The sequence below is a fragment of the Lontra canadensis genome, unplaced genomic scaffold, assembly GCF_010015895.1.
Source record: "Lontra canadensis isolate GAN:19392208 unplaced genomic scaffold, GSC_riverotter_1.0 scaffold1, whole genome shotgun sequence".
NCBI classification, from domain to species: domain Eukaryota; kingdom Metazoa; phylum Chordata; class Mammalia; order Carnivora; family Mustelidae; genus Lontra; species Lontra canadensis.
Genome location: NW_022630995.1, coordinates 22,909,585 through 22,926,450, shown reverse-complemented (window position 1 = coordinate 22,926,450; position 16,866 = coordinate 22,909,585). Strand labels below are relative to the sequence as shown.

At 45.8% G+C, this 16,866-nt stretch overlaps 1 protein-coding gene across 1 annotated transcript in view; it reads left to right on the top strand.

Moving 5' to 3' along the window:
- The window catches only part of CRACD (capping protein inhibiting regulator of actin dynamics), a 266,740-nt gene that overhangs the window by 225,824 nt on the left and 24,050 nt on the right, over positions 1 to 16,866 (top strand). Inside the window, exon 5 of the mRNA XM_032851243.1 lies at positions 15,863 to 15,998. Within this exon, the coding sequence (XP_032707134.1) occupies positions 15,879 to 15,998 (120 nt within the window). The 5' untranslated portion in view covers positions 15,863 to 15,878. The remainder of the gene's footprint in view (positions 1 to 15,862; positions 15,999 to 16,866) is intronic.

The following is a 16,866-nucleotide window of genomic DNA, read 5'->3' as shown; positions in this document are numbered from 1 at the left end:
GTTCCTTTGGCCACACACGTGTGAATCTATAGGCAGGTGATATTAGAGACATCAAGGGTATGGGATCTGTCAAAAAGGACTTCCGCACACATGTTATCCTGACAAAAGTGTTAGAGTCTACAACATTGCCCAGAATGCTGTAGGTCCTGTTGGACAAGATTCTTGCCAAGAGAATTCATCTATATATATTGCGCACGTTAAGCCCTCTAACAGCCAAGATAGCTTCTGAAACGTGTGAGGGAAAATGATCAGGAAAAGAAGGAAGCGAAAGAGAAAGTTCCTTGGGTTCAAGTGCCAGCCTGCTCCATCCAGAAAAGCACACTTTTTTAGAACAAATGGAAAGAAACCTGAGTTGTTGAAATCCATTTCTTTGAATTCATGGCAGGATAGATGCTTATTAAAAAAAAAAGACATCTGTACTGTAAAAAGAAAAATTGCCTGTGATTGACCCCCATGCAGCCCCTCTGCACACACACACACACACACACACACACACACACACAAGGAAATATAAATCTTACTCTCTACTGATACCCTTATTCAGTAGTCTCACACACACACACACACACACACACACACACACCCCCCAATGTTAAAAGTCTAAGGTAATTTTTAGTCCTGATCACTACCTTCACTTTACAAATGGGGACACAGACTATTGAAGAGATCACAGTAGGGTGCTGTTAGTCTTAGAAGTGTGACTAGAATCCAAGTCAGCCGATTGTGCGTGTGGCCACCCTTTTGTCCGGAACAACCCCATCCCCCATCTCTACTTGCTTCCAGCTCATTACCTCTATCCTTATTTTTCTGCACAAATGTGCCTTCCTCAGTGAGTAGCTTACTCTGGCCCCCTCAGCCTGGATCAGGCCTCCTTGCCATTGTTCTCGTGGTTTACCTTTCCATAAGGGCAGGCCTACATGGCTGTTCACTGTATTTCTGGCCTCTGCAGCTGTGCCTGGCACCTAGCAGGCACTCACATTATTCACATACCGAATGTACAAACACTGCTCTTTTTTGCCATGCCGACTCTTTCCACTGTATGTTCAGTGTTCATCTACCTCATCCTTTAGTTTCCCACCATGGTAGAGTTTCACTGTCCCCTGGCCCACTGGGAAAGGAGAATTACACAGTGTAATAAGACAGCATGTCGTCAGTGAGATTGCCATGGAGCTCAGGCTCTCTGGTCCCCGTATGGTACCTTAGATCATTCAGCCTTGCTGCTTTTCAGAAGGTGAAGTCAGAATAGATTGAGTGAGGCAGCAGCCTCTTCGACCTCAGCCACAGCACCTTCTTCCTAGAAATATCACCAAAGGCAAGGGAAGCAAGGGCAAAAAAGAACTATTGAAACTTCATCAAGATAAAAAGCTTTTGTAAAGGAAACAACCAACAAAACCAAAAGACAACTGACAGAATGGGAGAAGATACTTGCAAATGATATATCAGATAAAGGGCTAATATCCAAAATCTATAAAGAACTTATCAAACTCAACACCCAAAGAACAAATAATCCAATCAAGAAATGGGCAGAAGACATGAACAGACATTTCTGCAAAGAAGACATCCAGATGGCCAACAGACACATGAAAAAGTGCTCAGAATCACTCGGCATCAGGGAAATATAAACCAAACCTCCATGAGACACCACCTCACACCGAGACAGAATGGCTGACATTAACAAGTCAGGAAATGACAGGTGTTGGTGAGGAAGCAGAGAAAGGGGAACCCTCCTACACTCTTGGTGGGAATGCAAGCTTTTGCAGCCACTCTGAAGAACAGTGTGGAGGGTCCTCAGAAAGTTGAAAATAGAGCTACCCTATGACCCAGCAATTGCACTACGGGGTATTTACCCTAAAGATAGAAATGTAGTGATCTGAAGGGGCACGTGCACCCCAATGTTTATAGCAGCAATGTCCATAATAGCCAAACTATGGAAAGAACCTAGATGTTCATCAACAGATGAATGGATAAAGGAGATGTGGTGTATATATACACAATGGAATATTATGTACCCATCAAAAAAACAAAATCTTGTCATTTGCAATGACATGGATGGAACTAGAGGGTATTATGCTAAGTGAAATAAATAAATCAATCAGAGAAAGACAAGTATCGTATAATCTCACTGATATGAGGAATTTGAGAAGCAAGATAGAAGATCATAGGGGAAGGGGGGAAAATGAAACAAGATGAAACCAGACAGGGGAGACAAACCATAAGAGACTCTTAATCTCAGGAAACAAACTGAGGGTTGCTGGAAGGGAGGGAGGTGGGAGGGATAGGGTGACTGGGTGATGGACATTGGGGAGGGTATGTGCTATCGTGAGTGCTGTGAATTATGTAAGACTGAGGATTCACAGACCTGTACCCCTGAAACAAATAATACGTTATATGTTAATAAAAAATAAATAAAAGACTTAGTGACTTGAGCAGTTATACTCTACCCTTAGGAACCTGTGATGTGCTGATTGAACAGGGACTAGAAAAGAGGGACAAGACCACTCACTGAATGACATCTAGGGGCTAAGCTGGAGAACGAATGGAGCTGGGCCCAGCAAGTCTAGAGGGGATGGAGGGTGAAGGCTCTCTAGTCATAGTGACACAGCGTGTGGGAGAGCAGCAGGGCGGGAGTCATGGTCTCTTGCCCACGCGTTGCTTTCATTCCTGCGCTGTGTGATCTTGACCAAGCCGGCTCCTTCAGCTGTGAAATGGATATGCTCTCTTCCCGGCTTATCACGAGGGCCACAAAAACCACACGTGACATTCCACTATCTGCCATTAAATAGCACTTTACAAATACTGGGTAATATTATTACCGAGATAAGGAGGGGGTAGCTACTAGTTTTCTATTTCCAGAGCCCAGAGCAAGACTAAATTGGTTCCGAAATGGTTTCTGAAAAGGTCTGTCTTCGGGTGGAGCCACTGAGGCGTGGAACAGACCGCAGGTGGAGTCCTTACAGAACTTGATGACAGGTTAGACAGCTGTCCTCTGCGAGGGAGACCCAGAACAGAGTTCACGTGCTGGAGAAAATGATCCTTTGACTTCCAGTTCCAAGACGGTTTGTTTCAAGATTCCAAAATTCTCTCCTCTTCCTGGAATTCTTTCGCCCTGTCGCATTTCTCTTGTGCTTAGTAGGGCATTGGTGCTCCAGAGCTGTGGAGCGCTGTAGATTTTCACAGGATGCCAAAGCCCGGGTGTGCTTCCAGGATGTGGCACGGAGCAGGATCGGACTCTAGTCCCTTCCAGCGATGTCTGCCGCCGGCACTTAATTGCTCTTTAGCATTTCATTTGAATGAGACTCACGGATCTGTTTAGAACTAGAAAACTGCTGATCAATTGCAATTGCCCCTGTTGTCATGGAAACAAGCTGCCAGGGGACTATAATTATATTTCCTTATTCCTGAAGTGAATCCCTAATCATTGCTATGGTAATTACTCAATATCTGTGGACCCAAATTACATGACGCTTATCCAAAAAAGACAAAGGATAAGGAGTAGGGGGGCTGGCCTAAGACATGTGTGAACCATGCAGCTGCAGAAAGCCTTCTTTTTTGGGTGGGGAGAGTTTCCCTCTGGGCTCACGTTCCGAGGTTGGATGATGGCAGTGGCATCTCAGAGTGTGCCTCGTGTGTAGACTAGTGGCTGGAAGGCTGTATCAGGTAGGATGATTTCAGCGGTAGCAGAAAACACAACAAGTATCTTCAACAGTAAAGAAATAGATTATCTGCCGTGCCTGAAAGTCTGGAGGACCTGGGCTTGGGCATCACACTAGCGTGGGGAACTGCAGGCAGCGGCACATGCCACCAAGAACGTCTCTCGCGAGAGAAGCAGAATCAAAACACCAGAGTGCTTTCCAGGGGCGTTGTCCATCTGGGTGGACAAAATTGGAAAGGAGAATGAAGACACAGCCTCGGAAGCATGGCGTGGTGGCAGTTTTTGGTAATTAGCAGTCAGCATCCAATTTCCTTTTCCAACAGTTCTTTTCCCCAGTTTTTTTTTTTTTTTCCAGGTAATCAAGTTTGCCTCTCTGTGTGTACCTCTCATAAGACATGGTGCTTGCTTTCCTTGACAAGCCAAAGGGCCAGATCCTCCACTCCCCTGCCCCCTGCCTCCGGTGCAGCATGGCATGACATGGGACCCACCTGGCTAGCTGGTCCTTCTCTCCTAGACTTTGATGTGGTCGGCGCTCAAGGATGTGAGGAACACAGCTGCTGCTGTGCCTGTAACGAGGTTTTTCCTTTGGTGAGGGGGCTGCTGAGGTCCCCACAGCCCGCACCTCTGCAGTTCTTTTTCAAGCTTTGACTCTAGCTTTCTTGGTTCTTCAAACCCCCACCAGACTGTCAGTAAATTTTCTTTTGGTCCAGTGGGACAAAGTTAGTTTCTTTTGCTTGCAACTAAGAACTGTAACTGACAGTGCGTGAAACTGACGGAGCAAGAAAGCTAGGTGGGAGAGAGAGGGCTTGACCCGGAAAGAAGGAAGCAGAGCCTGGAGCACTTCCCTGATCTGAATCGAAACGGAGGCCCAGAAGAAGCTTTTTAAGATGCTGACTGTCCTCCTCACTTGCCCACGCGCTGGCATAGGCCCACCACAATGAATACAACCACTGTACCTGAAAAATACCCATGGTCTGAAAATGCTCCTCTTCCTCCCCTCAGGGTGTTTGTCTCAAGCTTCCCATTCCCTCAGTGACCTACCCACTGACTCTTCTACGGTATTAATCATTTACTCCTGCACTGAAAAAGTTCCCTCACAGTCTTATTGTGTGAAGCACTATGGGAGAAACAAAGATAACAAATGTGATCCCTGCACTCATGCAGCTCCCAGACTGTGGTGGAGATAAGAGGACGACATTATTGTTGGAATCAGCGTCTGTGCGGCGCTTTACAACATGCACAGCCCTTTTGTTTTCTGTCTTATTTAAGGCATGATTATAGCAACCATACCATAAAACAGCAGGAGACGCGTGCATCGGCCTTTCAGAGGAAGACAAGACTCCTTTCTTCCAGGAAGCAGGAGGGGCCGGTGGGGGCAATAAGATTTGAGCTGGACTTGGAAGGATGAGTAGGGCCTGAACTGAGAGGTTGGTGCTGGGCAATTCGTGGAGAGGAAGAGCCCAGAGAGGGTATTTGGGGAGTGGAGTGGTGTGTCTTTCAGGCTGCCTGAGTAGGGTAACGCTTACGTGCGTGCTTGCGCTATTCTCAGTGCTTTACGTATCCTAACTCGTTAAATCCCAACAGAAGTTTCTCGAGGTAGGCCCTGATAGCCTCCCCACTTACAGATGGGGAAACTGAGACTCGTAGAGATGTAGTGACTTGCCCAAGGCCACACAGCGGGTTAGTGGGAGAACAAGGTTTAAGCAGCAGGCACACGCAGCCAGAGTCGTTGGGGGCCCTGCCATGCAGACTTTAAGTGCCACCAACCATTGCAGCTTCATCTGGGAAGATTTTAACAAAAGGGAACTGTTGGAAGTTTCTACGCTGGCAAATTAATGGCTGTATGGCTGATGCAGAGTTTGAGAGAAAGTGGGATTGGAGGGACGCCTGGGTGGCTCACTTGGTTAAGCCTCTGCCTTCAGCTCAGGTCATGATCCCAGGGTCCTGGGATCGAGTCCCACATCAGGCTCCGCTTCTCCCTCGGCCTGCTCTGCCTTTTTGGCCTGCAGCTCTCCGTGCTTCTGCTCTGACAAATAAATATATAAAATCTTAAAAAAAAAAAAAAAAGAAGTGGGATTGGAGAGAACTTCAATTGGAGATCCTTTGGAGATGCCATTCATATTCCCATAGGCTGGAGGTAAAACCAGGTCATGGTGATGGTCACACGCTCATTGGCTCTTCAGCTGCCTCAGGGATCTTCACCTGCCTCGGAGCTCTCCCACACACGTCCTTGTCTGTGTTCAAGGACGGATCCTCGAGTGGCCGCTGTCCACCTTGGGGTCGGGGTTGGGGAGCACCATGCCAGCAGCTTTCCTCCAGTGGCCCAGGAAAGCAAAAGCTCTTCAGATCATACTTGCAGCAACTGTAGAATTCTGAAGTCATTTTAGAATTTAAAATCATAAAAATAAAAGCATCTCCTGAGCAAAGGTTAAATGTGTGAACTTGATACTGGTTTTGGCGTGGTTGCTAGCATAATCATCCAGTTCTGTGTGTTACAGCACAGTGGGACCACCCACTCAGGCCTCAGCCGAGTTTTCTGGAATCTTTGATAACTTGAAGCCCAGAAATGGGCCCTTCAGAACAGCCCAGTATTGGTCTGTGTGCTGCCAAAGCGCGCCCAAGAGTACTATAGTACTTATCCTGAAATAGCCTCTTAGAGCTTCTCGGTAGAATTATGAAGGCAGTCCAGCCGACTCTGGGTAAATAAAAGGGAAGGAGGTGGGGTTGGGGAGGAAGAGCAATGAGTCTTTCTTCCTCTCTTTCCAAACCCATAAGACTTAGATCAGAGGGCTTAAATGTAAGAAGGTGTAGGTAAAACAGGACCCCCTAAGCCACTCCAAGTCTGTTTAAGTGCTAATAATCAATAGTCAATTTGGTTAGAATAGACTCAGCCTATTAGAAGCCTCTGGTCTCTAGCTAGTAGTCCTGTTTATGGTGTTTAAGCCTCCTGGGCTGTCTGGGGTCAGGATGGAACCCTAGGGGCTGCTCTGTGACTCAGCACGATCAGCATTTGAAGCATCGCACCTCCAGATTTCCCATGATTTTAGGCAAATGTCAAGAAATTCTCTCCTCTTTCTCCCTCTTCTCCTTCTCCTCTTTTTTTTTCATCTTTTGTCCTGTGAAGTCTCCACTCATTTTTAGAGAGAGTGACTGTTTAATTTGGGTAGAGGATATGAAAGTGATGTCAAATCTTTGGTGTGAAATGAAGATATAGGGCACACCTACTTACCTTTCAGCCATGTCTACACATAGTTAGAAGTCATGATGCTGTATTTATACATTTTGAAAAATCTTGATTAATACCAGTGTCCAAGCGCATTTATTCACACTGGCCAAAAGGTAGGAACAAATGTTCAACCACAGATGAATGGGCAGACAAAACGGGACGGTATACATTTTGGAGAACATTATTCAGCCTTAAAAGATGAAATCCTGACACGCGCTCCATGAGTGAACCTTGAGAACCCTATGCTAAGTGAAATAAACCAGATGCATGAGTGAAATAAACCACTCGCATGAGGTGCCTGGAATAGTCAAATTCATAGACATAGAAAGGAGAATGATGGGGCACCAGGGTGGCTCAGTTGGTTACGTGTCCGGCTCTTGATTTCAACTCAGGTCATGATCTGGGGGTCATGAGATCGAGCCCCACATTGGGCTGCATGCTGGTTGTGGAGTCTGCTTGGATTCTCTCTCTCCCTCTGTCCCCACCCCTGTCTCTCTCTCTTTCTCTCTCTCAAATAAATAAATAAATATTTTTTTAAAAATAAAAGAAAGAAAGGAAGGTGGTGGTTACCAGAGGCTAGGGGAAGAGGAGGTGGATATTTATTGTTGAATGGGGATAGTTCCAGTTTGGGATGATGAAAAGTTCTAGAGACAGATGCAGTGATAATTGTGAATGTACTTAATGCCACCGAACTGTACATTTAAAAATGGCTAAAATAACATTTTAAGTATATATTATAACAAAATAGTCTCGGTCGATATTACACAAATACACAAAAATTCACAGATGGCATGCCTGGGTGACTGTCAGTTAAGCATCTACTTTTTGCTCAGGTTGTGATCCTGGGGTCCTGCAATCAAGGCCCGTATTGAGCTCCCTCCTCAACAGGGAGCTGGCTTCTCCCTCCCCATCTGCCTTCCGCTCCTCCTGTTTATGCTTTCTGTGTCACATGAATAAATAAAAAAATCTTTTTTTTTAAGATTGTATTTATTCATTTGACAGAGAGAGAGAGAGACACGGAGAGAGGGAACACAAGCAAGAGGAGTGGGAGATGGAGAAGCAGGCTTCCCGCCAAGCAGGGAGCCTGATGTGGGGCTTGATCCCAAGACCCTGGGATCAGGACCTGAGCCAAAGACAGACACTGAGCTACCCAGGAGCCCTAAATAAAAACTTTAAAATAAAAAAAAAAATTCACGGGTGCTGGAACCTCATTTGGTTCTCAGATTTGGTATTTAAGCAATAAAATCGGTTCACCTTCTTTTCTGTAAGCTTTGCAGTCCTGGGTGAACTGGGAATCTTACTTTACTGTCATAGTCTAGCAGCTGTTATTTACATAGCATCTTTGTTCCCAAAGACATCCAAACTAATGGATTTCTAATGACAAACACTGAGTCAAACTAGAAAGCTCCGTCCGCTGTGACTCAGGAGCCTGAGTTCTGGTTTCAGTTCTGGCTTGGTCAAGTCTCTCGCTCACCTCCTGGGACCTCAGCTTCTGTTGTCCAAAAGGAGTCCGGTCGTGGATTCCGTAGCCACAGAAGGCCCTGTGAGCAGTGACCGTGGGCTGGGCAAGGCCTGCCATCTGTTATTGCGGACAGTGCCCTGGATTAGCGGCTTCCCCTCCAGCTGCTGGTTTCCTTGCAGAGACAGACCCACTGGAGCCGCGCAGAGCGGCAGCCCCAGCCTCCAAGCAGCAGGGGTGGAGGAGCCTTGGCTGGCAGCATGGAGTGCAGGCCGAAGTCGGTCTGGGAGCTCGGGATGTCCTACCCATTGACTTCTGCACTGTTTTCGAAGGATTTCTGAATGGGAAAGGACAGATGATATTACTCGTTAAGGTCTAATGCACTACGGCTTCCTCCTGACCTGGACCAGACCTCACATAAAATGATAACTGCACAGAGCCTGAGGGGTGATAGTAACAAAGAAACAGGAAAAAATGGGAGTTTTGTGGGAGATACTGATGACCTTGATTTCATTGACGTTGAGTTTGCAGATAGTGGGACAGCCAAGTAGCAGGGTCCACTGTGCAGCTGGACGTGTGGGGAGAAGAGAGGAGAGAACTGGAGCCACACACAGACCATTGTAAAAGGCAATGTTGAAACCAGAGGAGGAGCTTCAGGCTCTCAATCACCATCTTTGCCTTTGAAAACGTAACAGTAGGAGTCAGCGAAGAGTGAAAGGGAAAGACCAAATCAGAGGTCAGTGGGAGGATTGGAGGCCTCAGATTAGACGTCTGAAATCTGAGCCTCTCTTCCAATAATCAGTAACATCAGCAACAAAGCCAGGACAGAGACAGGGAAATGAGAGTTATGACATCGCAGCCATGCTTTCTGCCCCAAGGGCCCCAGGAGCTTCTGCTGCCTGGACCTCCATGGCCAAAGGGACCATTTTTCTGACCTCTGCAAGGCATGGCTGTGATTCTTCCCTAAACTAATGAAGACTTCTCCTCAGAGACCAGTGTTGTTACAAATTTCCCAAGTGGGCCTCTTTTTCTTTCCTTCTGGAGTTTGTTTTCACTACAGGTGCTTTGCATTTGACTTTAGATGATCTTGTTTAAATTTAAAGACTGTTAAATGTATTAACAATCCGTCATTTAGAAGTTCAAAATCTGGGGGATTTTAGAGGTCCTTATACATCTCCTCTCATGATCAAGAGGCTGCTCTGTGTTCTTGCCATGGGAAGAGAAGGTTCCCACACAGCTAAGTGGCATTTTTTTTTCCTTTTGAGAACATAAAGCCTGAGGGAAAGTTGCCTCTTTGAGGCTCAGAGGCCTTGCCTCTGAGTTCACGGATAATAAAAGGAAGGGGGAGGATTGGCCTGATTCGCAATCAATTGTGAAAAATCTTTAAATGTCAAGAATAAAGAAGTCCAGACAAACTCTGCTAAGGTACAGTTTGTGTTAGGTTGCCCCTCCGCCTCCCAATCATGTAATTCCTAGTTCCCAGCTGTTAAGGACAATGATTCCACCAAACTCTTTGTTCCTAAGAACCGAGTTTCAAGCTGAGATCTCCACACGCTGCCTATTCTGTTGAATTCCAGCCCTGTCTCAAATTCCGGAACTCTGGGCAGTGTTTTCACCTACTCTTTGTCGTGCGGCTTCCCCTTCAGAGAAAAGGAAATAATCTACGTTGTAGAGTTGTTTGGACCCGGAGCTGGTAGCCATGATCACCAAATATTCAAGATTATTCAAATTGCCAAGGATTTAATGTTAACTTACATGATGTAAACTGAAATATTTAGAAGAGTGTTCCTTCATATAACCAATAAACCAGTTACCATTCTCCTCCATTGTTCCTTCTCAGAGCTTTAAAATAGGACAAAAACTAGATCTAAGAAGAAAAAGATAGAAATGGTTTTGGTTTGAAAAGTAATCCTCTTAAGAGTAATAGCCATATAAATAAGTAGGTTCTGACAATTGTAGAAACCTCGTAAGTATCAAAAAGTTATTTAATCACTTCTACTTCCGGCTGTGATGAAGTAGCTTTGGAAGCAAATCAGTACTCCCCGCACAAACAAGTAGAAATGCAGAGAGAATATTTAAACAAAGACATCTGTTTGAAGGCATCTGATTGCTGCTCATGCACCAGACTTGAATGATGAGATAGTGGAGAGAACAGAAGCCCACTGAGTTGAGCCCAACTTTCTGCACATTGTTTCTCCTCTGTGGGCATTAAGTGACTCCTGGTGGAGAGCAAGAGACCAAAAAGCCTGAGAGTGGCTGCCAAGAGGAGGAGAAGGCAGCAGAACTGGAGGCAATCTCCTGGAGCCTGGAATACAAAACTAGAGTTTGTGGCTGCCGAGATAGCCAGGACTTGAAGGACTAAAATCCCCAAGAGAAGAGAAACAGAAGAATGAATCTAAATCTAGGTGACAGTTTCCATTTTTTTTTTTTAAGATTTTATTTATTCATTTGACAGAAAGAGATCATAAGTAGGCACAGAAGCAGGCAGAGAGAGAGAGAGAAGCAGGCTCCCCACTGACTGAGAGCCCCATGTGGGGCTCGCCGATCCCAGGACCCTGGGATCACAACCCAAGGCGAAGGCAGAGGCTTAACCCACTGAGCCACCCAGGCGCCCCAGCAGTTTTCCTTTCGATAAATTTGTTGATAAAGCTGCACCAGGATAGAGGCTGAACGGCAACACAGTTTGACAGTGTGTGATGTTAGAAAGATGAAAGTTGGGGTCTGGGGCCTACCAAGGAGTGGGATCTTAGGAAGCAACCCAGGCTGTCAGTTGAAACAACAGGAGGCCTTAGCCTGGGTATGAGGACAAAGCAGAGGTTGTCTGAGCCTTACCAAGATTGCTAACCAGCCATGGTCAGTTCAGTCCCTAATTGAGGTGATCCTCTCTGCCACTGATGGCTGAAGGATTGGGTGAGTCCTCACTGGAAGGAGACAACCCAGTCTCTCCCATGTTTCATTCTTGATACTTAGACTTCAATCAAAAAATTACCAGGCAGTTGAGAAACAAACTATGAGAAAAACAGAATAATAGAAGTAGACCCAAAAATGATGTAAAGATATTGGAGTTTTAGTATTTCAATAATTGTGATTAATACATTTAATAAAATAGTTGACAAGATAGAGAATTTCACCAGAGAACTGGAATCTATTAAAAAGAATCAAATGGAAATTCTAGATATGAAAAACAGTACTGAAATTAAGTGCTCAATGGATAGTTGTTTGTTTTTGTTTTAGTTTTTTTATTTATTTATTTGCCAAATGGCAAGAGAGGGACTACAAGCAGGGGGACAGGGATAAGCAGGCTTCCTGCTGAGCAGAGAGCCCAATTGGGACTCAATCCCAGGACCCTGGGATCATGACCTGAGCCAAAGGCAGACACTTAACTGACTGAGCCACCCAGGCGCCCCTCAATAGATAGTTTTAACAGTAGACTAGATATAACTAAAGAGAGAATTAATGAGCTGAAATCTAGGTCAGTAGAAAAATCTATACTAAGGGACACCTGGATGGCTCAGTCAGTAAGCATCTGCCTACGGCTCAGGTCCTGATCACAGTGTCCAGTCCCATATCCGGCTCCTTGCTCAGTGGGGAGCCTGCTTCTCCCTTTGCCTGGCATTCCTCCTGTTGTTCGCTCGCTCGCTCGCTCTCTGACAAATAAATAAATAAAAAAAATCTTTTTTTTTTTTAAAGATTTTATTTATTTATTTGTCAGACAGAGATCACAAGTAGGCAGAGAAGCAGGCAGAGAGAGATAGAGGAGGAAGCAGGCTCCCCGCTGAGCAGAGAGCCTGATGTGGGCCTCGATCCCAGGACCCTGGGATCATGACCTGAGCCGAAAGCAGAGGCTTTAACCCACTGAGCCACCCAGGTGCCCCAATAAATAAAATCTTAAAAAAAAAAAAAAAAAGAAAAAATCCAAACTAAATCATATTGAGTGAAAAGAATTGACAGGTATGGGAAACAGCATAAGGCATTCAAACATTGGAGAATCAGCGGGGGAATAAAGGAAAAAGGGGGTAGAAGCAATATTTGAAGGCTGAGGAGTTTCCAGAATTGATGAAAGCCACAAGTAACAGGTTTAGGAGGTATTATATATGTATTATAAATAGATAAATTAGAGGAAATTCACAATGACCATGAGAGAGTAAAACTGCTGTCAACCAAGGCAAAGAGGAAAAATCTTAATATCAGCTATAAATAAAAGATGTTAGTTTGCCTGTCTTTTTGAAGAAGCAGTGATATAACCTACAAAAAATCTATAGGTTACAGCATAACTTAATGGTAAAATATTGAATGCATTTTTGCTTAGTTCCAGAACATAACAAATCTACCATCGTGACTTCTGTTCAACTTTGTGAAGTTTCTAGATAATGCAGGATGACAAAGAAGAGAGAGAAAGGGAGGGAAGAAAGGAAGGAAGGATGGATTTAAAATAAACAAAACTGCCTTTGGTCACAGGCAACCTGTTTGTATACATAGAGAGTCCAAAATAATCAAGTCATATTATTATAGTTAATAAATTTAACTAAGCCTAGTTTTAAGAACAATATGCAAAGATCAATTATAATTTAATATTCCACCAATAAATAATTAGGAAATAAAAATTTTGGGCTATACCATTTGCAATGAGTTTAGAAACCTCAAATAAGTAGGAATAAGTCTATCAAAATATGTACAAAGCCTCTACACACATTACAAAACATTATTGAGAGAAAGTAAGTGGGAGCTAAACGAATGAGGATATCTGATGCTCATGGACTAAATCAAGAATTGTAACGATGTTAGTTATCTCAAAATTTATCTGTATGTCTAATGCCATCACAAAAGCAATTCTTGGGGCACCTGGGTGGCTCAGCGGGTTAAGCCTCTGCCTTCGGCTCAGGTCATGATCTCAGGGTCCTGGAACTGAGCCCCATATCGGGCTCTCTGCTCCGAGGAGAGCCTGCTTCCCCCTCTCTTGCTGCCTGCCTCTCTGCCTACTTGTGATCTCCCTGTCAAATAAATAAATAAAATCTTAAAAAAAAAAAAAAGCAACTCTAGGAGTGTGTTCAAGTGTGGGTATGTACGTGAATTTATGCAGAAATGCATACATAAGAATAGCCATCTTGACAAAACAAAAAAATCAAAGCTGGAGAAGTTAAACTACTAGATACAAAGACTCATTAAAAAGTTGTAGTGATGGGGCACCTGGGTGTCTCAGTTGTTAAGTGTCTCCCTTCAGCTCAGGGTCATGGGATCATAACACTGGTCATGATCGCAGGGTCCTGGGATCAAGGCCGGCATCGGGTTCCATGTTCATGGGAAGCCTGCTTCTCCCTCTCCTACTCTCGCTACTTGTGTTCCCTCTCTCGCTGCGTCTCTCCGCCAAATAAATAAATAAAATCTTAAAAAAAAAAAAAAGGCTGTAGTAATTGAGACAGTGTGGGATTATTGCTGTAAAAATAGACAAGTAGACCAATGGAAACAAGGCCGGAAACAGATCCACATCACATCATTCATTGCGAGTCACCCACTGTCTTCAAGCCTTAGTCTCCTCTTCTGTAAGCAGGCTTCATACTAGTGCCTACCAGATACAGTTTAAATATTATGTATCAGAAGAATTCAGATATTATACTAAAGAGGTTAGCACAAACAACAAGGACACAGCACGTGTCTGATAAAATCTAGCCCGTATTAATATTGCCATTGAGACTGCCACTATTACTGTAATTATCACTACTGCTATCGTTACCGTTCATTTTTTGTTTTTCAGTGTGATTATCTGGAAGTGGGGGATGGGTGGACATTCAGTTGGCAACAAGGAACATTTGGGGCAACACAGAAAGAGTAGGAGAAGGAGTAGGATAGGAGAGAATCTTAGCCTACCTGGAAGAAGAAAGGGATCAGGGAGATAAAGTTCATGATTCGGTCAAGGTTGCCTAAGAAACTGGAATGGGATTTAGCCTAGCACCACGGCGATGTGGCTGGCCAGTCTCTGAAGACAGATAATGTGATCTTTGATTCTTTTCATATTCATACCCTAGACGGTGCCTCCTGTTTCATAAAGTGGGTTGCTGCTCTAGAGGGTCTGGTGTTCTAGCTGTTCAGTATCTCTAATCCAGGTACAGCCCACGTGGCATTTCCTCTCCCACTGACATCCCCCTCCCCTCACTCGAGCGAGGACTAACCTATTCTGCTGCTTTAGAACACTTCAGCTGGCTGGGAGAGGGATCGTAGTCTGCAGCTCTGAGTTCATTTTCTCACTCTACTGCTTCTATTCGGATGACTTTAAATACAGATACTTACCCCCCCCCCCCCGAGTTTCATCTGCAACAAGGCGCTGGGGTTGAAATGACAAAAGTAACACTCCAGCACAGCTTTTCATCAGGGTGGGGTTGGTGGCGGCTCTTACTGTCGTTGACAAAGGTCTCACAGCCCGGAGGCTCGCATCCAAGCCTTTGGTTTCCCAGCCTCATAGGCTTTGTCACCTTGCTGCCTCAGATTTGGCCGACTCGAGGGCAGGATTTGGTACTCAGCCTTCCCAACCCCTTCTAGATCTGGTCAGGACCCCGCCTGCTGCGTGTCTGTAATTCAGTTTAGAAGCCCCAGCTGCAGGCGCCCCTCCCCCAGGGCTGACGCTGTGTCACTGATAAAAGCTCCAGGTGGGACTTGCTTCTAAGGAGGGAAGCAGGGGAAGAAGCCCCTTCTCACCCCCGGAGTCTGCCCGCGAGCCCAGCATCATGGAAATGCACCCGCCCTGCCTTCCAGAGAGCGTGTGGTTCCGCCCACCCCTGGGAGCAGCCTTCCCAAAGTGCAGTTATGGCCGAGACTGGGCGAGGAACAGGGGCTTCTGCGGCTCGTCTTCCTGCAGCTCACCCCAGGTGGAAGCCTGGACTCCACGAAGTGCACCCCTTCAGCTGAAACGTGTTTACGGTTGGGTACCTACCGCTTCGGAGCCGCTTGCTGTGCACAAAGCCCCCCGCGATTGCCCCCACACTTGTTTCTCTTAAAGAGTCCAGCCCCAGAGACGATACCTGTAGGCCCTTTCGGCAATTCTCGGCCTCGTCAAGTCTCCGTCTTAGATGCACAGATCTTTTTAACAATCTGATTGTCATCTAAAGGAGAAAATCTCTTGCGTCTAACCTGTAGATCTGCATGTGATTTCGAAAGTGCTGGTTGACAGGCTTCCTGGGGGAAAACGGAGAGCGGCAGCTCGTCAGGCTTGTCAGGACGTGGGCTCCTCCAGTTCCAATTCCTGCCAGGCCTCGGGTACCGGGTCCTCTACAAGTCAAGAGCTGACTTTGAGTTCTGTCCTGAAGCGGCTCTAAAACCCTGTGTTGGGGACAAGCTCCCGTATTTCTGAGAGACCCTTTCTCCTACCAGCGACTTGGCTGACCCCTCGCAGAAAAGAACACAACGCTGGAAGTGCTTTCTGAGGGAGACAGGGGCTGTGGGGGGAGTCCCTTAAATCAGGAGGAACAGGAAACTGAATTGCCAAAAGAAATATTATCATCCTAATAAATGAAGCACATGATTTGCATTCCAGGTCCTTCAACTATTCTATGGGAACCCGGGCATTTTCCCATGACAGTATTTTTATCCCTGATGGGGGAGCAGAAAGTGAGCAGACAGTTCAAGCAATGTCACAGGACAACATCCTGGGCAAAGTCAAAACTCTTCAGGTAAGACAGCTTGAGATTGGAAAGTCAGATCCATAGGAGGGGGTTCCGGCGATGGCGGGAAGCGGGAAAATCCTAAGAGTGGCCTCGAGTAAGGGATCGGGAGAGCCAAGGGAGCTCCTGGTGAGAATTTCTGCTCTCTCAACCCTGACTCTGTTCTCTGGAAGCCTTCTGTGCCCTGTGAGAGGTACACCGTCACCACTGTACCCACTTACCTAACAACCCCACTCCTGTTATTTTGAGCTGTTCCCTCATTTTTAACTGCATGTCATGAGGACAGGTACCCAAGAGAAGCTTCAGGACTTGGCTGGGTGGTGGGGGTGGGGGGGTTGGAAAAGTAACCATTGAATGTCACCCATAATCCCGGAGCACAGGGTTGACTGTAGCTGAGGGCATGCACATCACGTCCCCTACTTGGACAGTGACGGGGGGACTCTTTATTATTTGCCGTATTTGTAAATCTGGCTTCCCTTGAGCCTCCCTGTCTTGGAGGAATGCCAGGAAGCTCTTCAACCTCCCTCCTGCTCATGCTGCCGAGTCGGGCAGTTTTCCCTATAAAACTGACGCAGGGGGTAACTCCTCCATAATGAAAATTTAATAAAATAATTATTCACTAAATGATATTGAGATCATGGGAAATCCAGGGAAAGCAAGAGGAGCAGAGACACCTGGGATCCGATCACGTAGGTTTGCTCGATAGCCTGATAGGATTCACTCACCCGACAGAAGTGCCCAAGCAAGCACTTCTCTGAGATGGGAAGGCTTGGAGGCGATCCAAATTATGAACAGGGGACTCCGGTTTGCTGACTCCCATCTGTCTGTAAGTCTACAACAACGAATGTGTCAATGAATGAAGGGCGGGGGAACAGCT